This window comes from Rhamphochromis longiceps, linkage group LG6 (genome assembly GCF_057381845.1).
Source record: "Rhamphochromis longiceps isolate RC_006_pf linkage group LG6, R_longiceps_female_GT1.1, whole genome shotgun sequence".
In the NCBI taxonomy this organism is placed as follows: Eukaryota; Metazoa; Chordata; class Actinopteri; order Cichliformes; family Cichlidae; genus Rhamphochromis; species Rhamphochromis longiceps.
In genome coordinates, this window is record NC_140562.1 from 17,362,571 (window position 1) to 17,374,304 (window position 11,734).

Here is an 11,734-nt window from a genome sequence, read left to right on the forward strand (position 1 = left end):
CCCTAGGGTGATGGGTGTGAGTTTTTTAAAGGATGGCAGGAGGGTTATACAACAAGGGAAACATGCCTGCTGGAGAACTGAAAGAAAATGCTGGCGCTGATGCTGGCAGTAAACCCAGCGTCACTGCGTCAGCCAGTCAAAAGTGCTCCAACCAAACTAATGGAGCTATTTCTTTATGGAGCTTAGTACATGGACCTATTATACATTCACTGGCCAGTTTATTATGTACAGTGTGCTAGGGCCCGATTTAACAAGGCGCAGCAAGATTTTGGTCCACATTCACATGAAAGCATCACACAGAGCTCCATATTTGTTCCACCACATCCCAAAGGTGCTCTGTTGGACTGAGATCTGATGATTGTGAAGGCCTTCTGCTCCTGTAGACCATCTGCTTCAAACACATTCAGAGATGCTCTTCTGCATTCCTTTGTTCTAACAAGCAAACTTCAGCAGGTTATCTTGACCTGACTTGCCTGAGTTATTGTGATGTCACTGGCTGAGTGGATAGTTTTGTTAACGAGCAGTTAAAGAGGTGTATCAGTTGGAGCCTGCTGTTGTCTAAAATTTTATCCTGAGGCATTAAATTGTCTTAAAATTGTATCAAATATTCCCTTGTCAGGGAATGTGTCTACATAGTTCTGGTCATTTCACATAGGTGTGCACACACGCATAGTCAGCACCCCTACATACACACACATTTTCTTTCTCTTGCTAGATTTCTGTCTCTCTCTCTGTACGCTCTCTCTGCAGTGTAATCTCTAGTAGTGCTCTCCTCTTAGTCAGTTAACTGTCTGGCAGCAGACAGCGAGGGTTTCTGCTCAAAGACACCTTGAGGTGCCGTGGAGACTGTGTGTGCATGATGGATAGGACTGAATTCCTGAGGTGGCACTTTTAGTCTGTGCACACACATGCACGCACACACCAGAGTGCCACTTGGCACACGCTTCACCAGTGACCTCATAGCCAATATCATATTTTTCTTTCAGAAGCATTTTAATGACTCTCAGTGTGTGTGTGTGTGTCTGTGTTTGTATCTGTGTGTGTGTGTGTGTGTGTGTGTGTGTGTGTGTGTCTGTGTTTGTATCTCTGTGTGTGTGTGTGTGTGTGTGTGTGTGTAGGGGCCCTTGAGAAGCCGTATTACGCCGACTACTCTCCGTTACGTCGAAGCATCCACACCGTGTGCACCAGCCACTACCTGGATCTCTTCATAACCATCATCATCTTCACAAACCTCCTCACCATGAGCATGGAGCACTACAACCAACCTCAGGTAACCATGGCAACACCTTCCTCCACCTGTCCTAAAACCATAGTAATGAAGCACAATGCAGTGGTATTGTAGAAGTGTGTATCTGTGTGTCCTGCAGTACCTCGAGGAGATACTGAAGTACTGCAATTATGTCTTCACGCTGGTTTTCGTCATCGAGGCCATTCTGAAACTCATCGCGTTTGGTCTTCGGCGCTTTTTCAAAGAGAGGTATCCCCAGTCGCGCATGGAGACAGAGGCTCTCAAAAAGCATCCCTTCAGAAGCTAATATTGTTTTTGTCCGTGTGTGTCAAGATGGAACCAGCTGGACCTCGCCATTGTGTTGCTGTCCATCATGGGTATCACACTGGAGGAAATAGACCTGAGTGCTTCCCTGCCCATCAACCCCACAATTATACGGATAATGAGGGTCCTCAGGATAACACGAGGTAAGCACACGGGGAGACAAACACAGAAAAAAAAAAAAACACGACGGGGTGAGGCTGATAAGAGCTGACATGTTGCGATATTTCAGTGCTGAAGCTGTTAAAGATGGCGACGGGGATGAGAGCTCTGTTGGACACGGTGATGCAGGCTCTGCCTCAGGTAAGAAGCATCTATTGTGCTTGTACAGTTAAACATGTCTTTTTAAATGGCTGCCTGGTGTCCAGATCTGATGAAAAGCAGATGGCTTGTTTTATTTAGCAATTTACGAGGCCTGGCACTGACTGCCTCTTCCATGATTTATCACTTATTCCTCCCAAGCAGTGCTATACCAGCGACACCTAATAATCACTAAACAAAGAAGAAGACATACTCAGATTTAGCTAAAAGGTACCTGCAGATCCTTAAACTCATCAGTTAAATCCTGACTTTTTGGCATGTTATGAAACAGTTTGGCTTTGGGATGATTGTTTTGCTGCTTGCTGACGAATAAAGCAGAACATCCAAAGATCCAATCTGAAAAGCTTTCTTTTCTTTGAGGCACAAAAGCTCTGCAGACAAAAGCTGCATTCAGGCAGATTTTACCAGGCAAATACACTGGTAGATATATCACACTTTTCCACTGTATTTAAGCACTCAAACCACTTTCTTACTATAAGCTTCATTCACACACCCATTCATATTTGCACCACCAACCGCCAATCACATCGCCAACCTTCTGATTACCTCCTGAGCTCCTTTCCTGTGTGATTTTTTTTTTCAAGCCTGTGTTTATGTCCTCTACTAACACTGACAGCCTGGACCACTACCTCAAGGTGCTTTATATTGTAAGGTAAACCCCAATCAAACAACCCCCTATGAGCAAGCACTTGGCGACACTGGGAGGGAAAAACTCCCTTTTGACAGGAAGGAATTTCCTGCAAAACCCGTCTCAGGAAGGGGCGGCTGGTTGGGGATAATAGAAGGGAGATGGATGTAGTCACTGTGACGCCACCGGGGGTCTGCAGACTCTCCTTTTGAAGCCAAAAGTTATGAAATTTAAATGAAAGGCTGCTGTGCTAAGTTAGCAGCTAGCTTGGTTAGCAAGACTCCATGGGTGCAACACAGTCACAGATACCTGCTAATTAGTGCTAACTACAGATGACCCTGTCTAGCTTTTTCCAGTTAAGATATGCTGTTGATACCTTGGCTGTCTAAAACACTGGCTAACACAGTGGAAACAGTTAAAAATATTAGAATATCACGCACAGAAAAAACAGCTAAGCTAAGACTTCTCAGCCAGTTTGACCTAGCCACAAAGCTAGTCATATTTTTTGCCACATAAATGCATTAACTTTTTCCCCCATAAAGACATTGAAGACCTCTTCTGTGCCCTTAATAATGAGTTTTGACAAGTATATATCAATAACGCTGGGTTAAATGACCATTAGAGTAGCCATAGTAACCTGTATAGGCAGAGATAACCCTCAATAATGTCTAATACACACCCAGCTATTTTGTTCTGGAAACAGGCCGGAAATATGACACAAACCTCTCAGTTCAGAAAAGAAAAACAAGGGTTAGCCACAATAGGCGTCTACTAAGGAAAAAAAGGCCTAAACAAGGTTGAAATCCAACATCAAGCACCTGCCTATCACTAAATTGCTACATCAAGTTATCGGGTCAACTACTAATTGGAAGGTTTGTGGTTTGACCCCTGGCTGCTCCGGTCTGCATACCAAAGATCTTTGGGCAAGATACTAACTCCAAGTTGCTCTACGATGCATCCATCGCAGTATGACTGTGTGTGAATGTTAGACAGAAAGCATGTATGTAGAAAAGGCAAGGGAAAATTTTCTTGCATGATTGAGGCAAGGTGTATGAAGTGCTTTGAGTGCTCCAATAGAGTAGAAAAGGACTTTATAAGAACAAGTCCATTTACCATTTATAGTAAAAAGGTAAAAAGAAAAGAAAATGTGTCTTAGATGTGGGAGCAGCAACACTAGTTCACCATTTTGGTCCAGATTAAATTCCAACTATTAAATGGATTATCATAAAATGTTTAGCAAATATTCACGATGAGGCCAAATGAATTTAGCTTTCCAGCTGACGTTTGTAGCTTTCATTTAAATTTCTTCATGATGTGGATGGATTGTAGTGAAGTTTAGCATCACTGTTTATGTTCCTCTGTGGCTGAACACTCTCATATGTTAACCTTTTAATGGTTAACATGCGAGTGTCAGATTTTACCTGATATACTAGTAGAATATGGTCTGAACTTTTACAGCACTTTTTAACCTTAGCAGATCTTCAGAGCACTTTAACAATGTCTCTGTCATTAATTCGTGCAACTGGGGACTCTGTGAACTTCTCTTACCCAAGGACATTTTAGCATTTGGAAGGAGCAGCCAACATTCTGCAATTAGTTTAAAACCCAGTCATTCACCTGAGCAATGACTCAGAAACATCCCCATCAGCCTCAGCTCTACTTGTGTGTTAACTTCTAATTAACAAATATTAGCACGCTAACAAGCGTGGGCATAACATCATAATTATGGTGCGCACTACTAGAGATCTGCACATTAGCATTGTATCTGTGAGCGTGTTACCATTAAGTCAAAGCGCTCCTGTGCCTAAGTATAGCATCACAGAGCTGCCGCCTTCCCCGTGTGCCTTCTTTGAATATAATGTGGGAAGGCTTTGGGGAGGATCAACCAACCTTCCTCGGGGGACCCCACAAGAAACAAGGGAGAAAGGGTGAGGGAGGGGGCGGTGGTGCACATCAAACAAGCGGAAACATGTATACAAGTACACATTTATAAGGTGTGGTGATGGTTTTGACCTGCAGCTTAACCATGTTCATTTTAAACGACCGTGCTCATCTTTGCATATATTCAAACAAACCAGCGGAAATCTCAGCTATAAAGAAAATACCCACGATCCTCCACTTCCCATTTGTGTAGTATTTGTGTGTCTTTGAAGTGACACGTCACTGCAGGGGATCAAACCCACGTCTTTGCAGCGCCGTCCAATGCGCTTGTTTCCAGTTCGCTTCATCGGTGGATGCACCTTTTATCTAATTAGACATCGCCGTGCCTCCTACCATGACGAGAGGCAGGCCAGGACTCGGTGACAAGCGTGTTTGTGACTCATCAGGGTTGGGTCCAGGCGCCAAAAACTCACTTGTTTCTCAAGCCCTAAAACGTAAGGTGTTATTCCACTCCAGGTACCATGATGGATCCCGTTAGTTTTTAAGGAGTAGTAAACGTCAGTGCAGTAAGGCTCAGCGGTCTCTGTCTTTGGGCCTATCCTATCTGTTGGCGTCTCCCTCTCTCTCTTTTTCAGTGTATACTGTACATGTCTATTTTTTGGTGTATCATACACTCTATATATCTGTTTGTGCGTGTAATGTGTCCGTCTAGGTGGGGAATCTGGGTCTGCTCTTCATGTTGCTGTTCTTCATCTATGCAGCTCTGGGAGTTGAGCTCTTTGGAAAACTGGGTTAGTGTGTGCGTGCATGTATGTGCAAGAGTGTGCATGTGAGCCTGTGCATGCGTGCAAGCGGGTGCGACCGACGGGTGATTTATGTGTGGATTACATAAACAAGCATAAATTTTGCTGAGTTACATACATTAATTAATGCCAATTTAGAATCAGCAACCTAATCAGTGATCTAATCTGCGCGCAGTTCTCTTTCTTCTCCCCCCTTGCCTTCGTCTCCCACACTTACCGGATCTAATATTCCTTTCATCCTCTTTCAGAGTGCTCAGACGAGAACCCGTGCGAGGGTCTCAGTCGCCACGCTACCTTTGACAACTTTGGCATGGCTTTCCTCACGCTCTTCAGGGTGTCCACCGGGGACAACTGGAATGGGATCATGAAGGTTGTTACTCTTCCTTTCCTCTACTCTGAGGGGGTTTTTTAAGAAGATGGATGGACGACTGAGTGCATGTTTGTGTCTGCGTGTCTCAATGCATAGGTTATGAGACAGCCTCTGCATTAAGCAGAGAGCAGATCACTGTTTTTTTATGACAGACTAAGAGCTGATGACATTCGAGGGTCAGGAGAGTGTATTACTCTTCTGTGACAGGCTCAAGGTCCTTTTGGGTTCAGATCAACATCTCCCCCTGTAGGAGATGAGAGGAAGTACAGCAGAGCGCATTAATATATCACCCTAATCCCTTCATTTATCATCAGGTTATTGCTTCTTGATCCTTTATCGTCTCCTCTTCCCTTCCTTTATCATCCAGGACACACTGCGCGAGTGTCGCCCGCAGGATCGCCACTGCCTCACCTACCTGCCCTTGATCTCGCCCGTTTACTTCGTCACCTTCGTCCTCACGGCTCAGTTTGTGCTTGTCAACGTGGTCGTGGCCGTTCTGATGAAGCACCTGGAGGACAGCAACAAGGAGGCACAGCTGGAGGAGATGGAGGAGAGGAGGGAGAGGGAGGAGAGAAGAGAGCGGGAGGAGGCCAGTCGACGGCTCAGCACCGCGTCTGTGGGCGGGGACTTAGAGCTGGACGCACCTGCCCAGGTGCCTGCTTGTATTTCTGCATGCGTGTAAGCTAGCAGGGTAGAGATGACAGTGAGAGTAACAGTGTTGGTGATGTCATGTGCCAGGTGCAAGTTGAGGATGAAGGGTGTTCCCATGGCAACCTACTGAGCATGGGACGCATGCTCTCCCTCCCCAGCGACAGCTATCCTCAGCCGCTCAGATGCTCTCCTTATCCGCTCATTGGCCACGAGGCATTCTCCGGCTACAGCTTCTCAGGTAATTTGGCTGTTTATAGCCAATCGAATTAAGGAACTGTTTTTTACTGTCCTATAACAAGTAAATGACTCCTGTAAAGATTATTGCTTCCATAAATAACTTAGAAGGCAGCAGAGCTGTGAAGTTTGCACAAGGTAAGGCAATGTTATCAAAGGCCTTAAGGAAGGAGATATTTGTTATGGATTTAAATGGAATTGATAGAACTATACGCCTGCCACGTCTTTCCCATCTTTAGTTTATATTTGGATTGTAACAAATCCTGGAACAGCCAGGTATCCCACGAACAAATAAAAAACAACAGAAAATGTTGGGTCATCCAATATAAAACCAACCACATCTCAATTGCACACACCGTAATTCTTTGTTTCCACTCAGTGTTCTCTCTCAGATGTTTAACAATATGCTGTAAGTAAAAGGTTTATCATAGATTAAAACTAGAAATCAAGTAGTTCTAGATTTGGAGTGTGCCTGTAGCATTACCTGGAAGTTATTTTCAGTCTTGTCATGTTAAAGTGTCTTTTTTAACAGTGGGAGTTTATTGCACCAAGTGAGCTGAATATAGAGTCCTCCACTGAAAGTCATGTTAACTAAAATTGCCAATGAGATAAAGATGAGGTGAAACTGAATCGTGACTTGGTCTCAAAACAGTTTTTTCATCTCCTGAGTTGTGAAAACGTACTGAAATATAGGAGCTGATTGTGTGTGTGTGTGTGTGTGTGTGTGTGTGTGTGTGTGTGTGTGTGTGTGTGTGTGTGTGTGTGTGTGAGAGTGAGTGGCTGTGAGGTGAAACAACTCTTTTAAAAAAAAAATGCATCTAACGGTTAAAGTCTTGCTTTTTTATGTTCTAGCTGTCATCTTCATAATCCACGTTACTGTCTGCAGGCTCCATGTCATCTCTGGGCTCCAGTGGAGGCGGCTCCCTGCTGCAGGTTCCAGGAGCTCTGCCAGCCATCAGTCACGCTTCACTGGGGTCTGGACGCAGCTCAAGGCCAATGATCTGCCTCAGCACATCTCACAGCATCGACAGGCACTCCTCACACAGACTCGGCTCAGCCAACAGCGTAGAAGGATACAGGTTTAGCCCCACTCACAGAGCCAAGAGACACAGACTGAACTCGGCTCACAGCATAGACGGATATAGATTCAGCCCAGCGCATCGCATCAACAGACACAGACTCAGCTCTGCTCACAGTATGGACGGATACAGGGTGAATCCGGATCCCAGCGCCGAGCGGCCGAAGCTCATGTCCAGCCACAGCATAGACAGGCATCCGTCGCTCAGACTGAGCCCCACGCACAGCGGCGGCAGGCGTCCTTCTTACTGGCTCAGTCCCGAAGACAGTTTAGACAGAAACAAGTTGAGCCCCTCCTACGTCCCTGACAGTTCAGCCATGAGGAGACCAGCATCCTTCCGCGCTGCAAGCAGACAGTTAAGGAGACAGGTGTGTTTTTATGACGATGATAGCTGAACACAAACACACTGCAAACCTTTTTCAGCTCAGTTTAGTTCAGTTTTATTGATAAAGTATCAAATCACAACAACAGTCGCCTCAAGCTGCTTTATGTTGTAAGGTAAAGACCCTATAATAACATATCTGCTGGGGGTGAGGAGAGGAAGACAGTTATATTAGTTTAGTTCTACAAGTTTAACAGTTTCCCTTTGAATCAATTAAATAAGCCAGGTGAGATTTGAAGGATTTAGATGGTGCTTTTTAATTTTATGGGAATAAATCGGAATCAAGCTGAGAGGTTAGAGGGCATCTCTCCAAAAAATTTAAAATCGCAACGTCTGCAAAGTTTGAAGTGGGTGGTAGTTGCTTATAATCAATTTTGGGGCCTTTTTGTGTTTGTAAGGAACAAAAAATTATCTAAATGTATTTTTTAGTATTCCATCTTTTGCTCCAGGTTGATCTGCAGCACACAAGCCTACACGCACTTTACAACAGTCTGCGATTGGCTATCTCATAGTGTTTGTGAATGTGCTGTGTCCGCAGGAGGCCGTGCGCCTCGACTCTCTGGATCAGAGTTCAGCTGACGATCTGGCGGAGCCCCGACTCACTGTGCCCGCAGCCTCCTCCACCCCGCCACGGCAACGGTCGTCCAGCGTTCACACAGTGAAATATGCGCACTCGCAGAGGGTCATCTCCTGCAGGAGCCACAGCCGGAGCCACAGCGATACCGCTGCACAAGAACACGTATCTGAGCAGACAGCCTGTGGCTCTCAGCCAGAAGCAGATTTTGAGAAGAGTTTGAAGGTATCAGTTCCACTCTGTGACTCCAGAGCAGCCAGCCCCGTTCCTGGCTCAGACCCCGCCCCGCAGCCAGATGACGCTGACGCAGAGGTCAGCTGTATTAACAGCTCTGTTCACTCTCACACGCAACCTACCAGCTCCCCGCACAAAAGCAGACACCTCACCCCGAGTCCCGGGGAGCACAGGAGCCGCCTCAGCCATTCGGTGTCCCCGGTTTCAGGCAGGAACAGGAAGCAGCGAATGAGCCCGCTGCCCAGGGAGGAGCCAGTTCCAGTCGCAACCCAACTAACTGACAGCAGCGCTGAGCTGAGGAGGCGGACTTTGTCTTTTGACGCCACAAGCCTCTCTCCTAATCTGCCGGAGGGAAGTTCTGTGGAAGACTAAAGAAACCTGTGATGGGATTGGTCATTCTTTGAAGTGGAGGAGCCGAATGTGCTGCTTTAGTGCACGAGAGGGACGGGAGCCGCGGCCGGAAACAGGATTATACCCGTCTCCTGTCCCGCCCCTCGCCTCTTGCACTCACAAGGTTTTCATAGGTTGTGTGAGCAGGACTCAGACTGTGTGTGTACTGAGTGTGTATGTGTTCAAAGACTTGGACCCCTTTTGTGCCGTATGCACACGAGATGCACACAAGAAGAAGTTTCCTTTTCTTCTCTCATAGTTCTAGCTTTAGTTCACTCATAGAGTCACTTTGCAGCTATATTACTCAAACACTAACCCTCCCCCTTGCTTGCTCCACTCGCTCATCCTTTTCCTCGCACCTCAAGCCCAGGTCAGAGTACAAAACTACTCTGAAGGTGCACTGCAGGTTAAGTTAGTGACTGGTCTGCTGTTTTACACAAAGAGACCACACAGCTGGGGCTGCAACTACCTGTTAGTCCACACAACATAACCGGATCACGGTAACGTCTAATCACATTTTTTTCCTCTGTGAAAATACCAAACCCAAGGCACTCGATTCTGTTCATCTGGTTGCAGCTTTTTTTTTAATGGGATAAATGACTTTTTCAGCCATCCAAGTGACTGAAGACTGTTGAATTTCCACATTTTTGAATGTCAAATGACTGAAGTTGTCAGTAGGATTAGTGATTAAATGTTTTTCCCACTGAAAATGCAGCATCCAGGTGAACAGAGTAGGCTGTTCTGGGATTTCTTTACCCCGACAAAAAAGACCAAACAGCAGGTTGTCAGTTTATTATGATTTTGGATCAAGAGGATCAAAGTCATTTAAGTTCTTAGGCTACACACAACCCAGTTTGATCTTAATGAAATAGTAAAATCATTGAACAATATAAAAGAAAAACACCTCAAAATGTTCCCCTTTTTTTCAGTGTAAAGACATACATTCTAAATAGAGTCGCATGTATGAAACCATCTATTTACAGGACAGATGATGAATAATCCTAAAGAAAATAAGTGATTTCAACAATATGTCTCAGTCTTAGTATCACCCCAACTCCTTGACTTAACCACCTTACCATGGTGTGGTACAGCAGGCTAGGAGTAATGTCTTAGTAAGTAAGAAAAAGCTGTAAAACTAACAAATCTGATTAGTTAGCAGAACCCCTCGCAGCATTGCTGCTTGAAAATGTATCCGTCAGTTATCAATATCAAGAGTTGCCAACTGTTTTCTTTTGACTAACCCTTTGATCAACAAGCTGTTTCAGCTCTCATTCAGTTAATAAGATCTGATGATTTTCCTAATTTGCAAACCGGTACTTGAATAGAATTTTCCCCCACTTTGTTCTCTGTGGTGCAGAAATGACAGTTTATGTTTACAAATGTGGTTTTAAGCAGTAGAATTACAAAACGTAATAAAAAATAATAATAATTTGTAACTGAACACCTGCAGTATGTGAATGGTGCAGGCACAATGCCGTTTTATAAGAGACTTATACCTCCACAACAGTAATAATGAATCCTGTACAGCAGCTTGTTGGATATATTATAATAGGAAATTTTATATTAAAGATAGTTTTTGATTTTCAATATGATTCATCTTCAGTTTTTTGGTTTTTGGAGGGGTTTTTTTCTTCATTCATCACGGCCTACAGTAAACTTCTGGGTGTCGCTTGATTGCTCATGGCCTGAGAAAACCTTGATGTCTTGTTGATTTTTGGCCTGTATGCACCCGACCCTGACAGCCTGAAAAATCAATCCGCTCTTTGAACCTTTAAGTTAAAATCATGTAGCGTGACCTAGGCCTTAGTAGTTTCTACCTCGCTTTCCCCCCGATCCCACCCACTCAAAACATTCAGTCAGCTCCGTTTTCTCACAACCCCCCCTCCGTCTTAGTATTCTCAGGGTAGAGGTAGTTCAGACACAGCTGAGTGTGGTGCGATCAGAGCTTTGCGGAGTTAGATTGCCCTCTGCTGGCCCCTTAAATTTGAAGAGGTGATTCAGACAGACGCAGATGTAAAAGAAGGGCTTATTCAGGTGACATAACAATGCGTAAAACTTTGTAGAAAAGGTCAAGAATCTATTTTATTAACACAGTGGGTGGTAGGAGAACTACAAAGGTGAATTTCTACACTTTTGAATGTCAATTTATCTGCTGGTGATGACGAGGATGGATGATGAGGGGTGCCAGTTGTAACGATTGATGATGATGGTGGATGATGCAAATGTTCATAAAGCCGTTTAATGTTCCTGCATATTAATGGAAGCGGGGAATGATACAAAGAGAGGAGATGATTGGACAGTGCTGGAATAAAACCACTTCCTGTCTGACTTTTATCTGACTCAATAACCTTTCTTCTAATTCTGTCCTTTCCTCGTGTGTCAAGATGGTAAAAAGAAACAGAAGCGGAAACATTCGCAGTCTTCAACACGTGCCTCCTAATCTAAAAATAATGATAACACACAGCAGCTGCCTGCTGCCGCTAATGAATTTAACCACTCTATGGCCTTCTTCCAGCAAATGGTGATTAGTATGCTAACACGTCCCCGGATCTTTGTCGCAACACATGATTATTTTCAAAAAAATGTGTTCTCATGTTGCAGGAAGCAAAGAAGTTATTTAAAGATAATGGAAACAAAGG

The 11,734-nt window shown here is 44.6% G+C and overlaps 1 protein-coding gene across 1 annotated transcript in view; it reads left to right on the top strand.

The window, feature by feature from the left end:
- LOC146667793 (voltage-dependent T-type calcium channel subunit alpha-1H-like) overlaps positions 1-11,370 on the top strand; it is a 61,232-nt gene extending 49,862 nt beyond the window's left edge. Inside the window, exons 26-35 of the mRNA XM_085409480.1 lie at positions 1,119-1,270; positions 1,368-1,477; positions 1,562-1,695; positions 1,782-1,852; positions 5,092-5,170; positions 5,431-5,552; positions 5,920-6,204; positions 6,291-6,441; positions 7,324-7,883; positions 8,436-11,370. Coding sequence (XP_085265606.1) covers positions 1,119-1,270; positions 1,368-1,477; positions 1,562-1,695; positions 1,782-1,852; positions 5,092-5,170; positions 5,431-5,552; positions 5,920-6,204; positions 6,291-6,441; positions 7,324-7,883; positions 8,436-9,077 — 2,306 coding nt within the window. The 3' untranslated portion in view covers positions 9,078-11,370. The remainder of the gene's footprint in view (positions 1-1,118; positions 1,271-1,367; positions 1,478-1,561; positions 1,696-1,781; positions 1,853-5,091; positions 5,171-5,430; positions 5,553-5,919; positions 6,205-6,290; positions 6,442-7,323; positions 7,884-8,435) is intronic.
- The last annotated feature ends 364 nt before the right edge of the window (positions 11,371-11,734 follow it).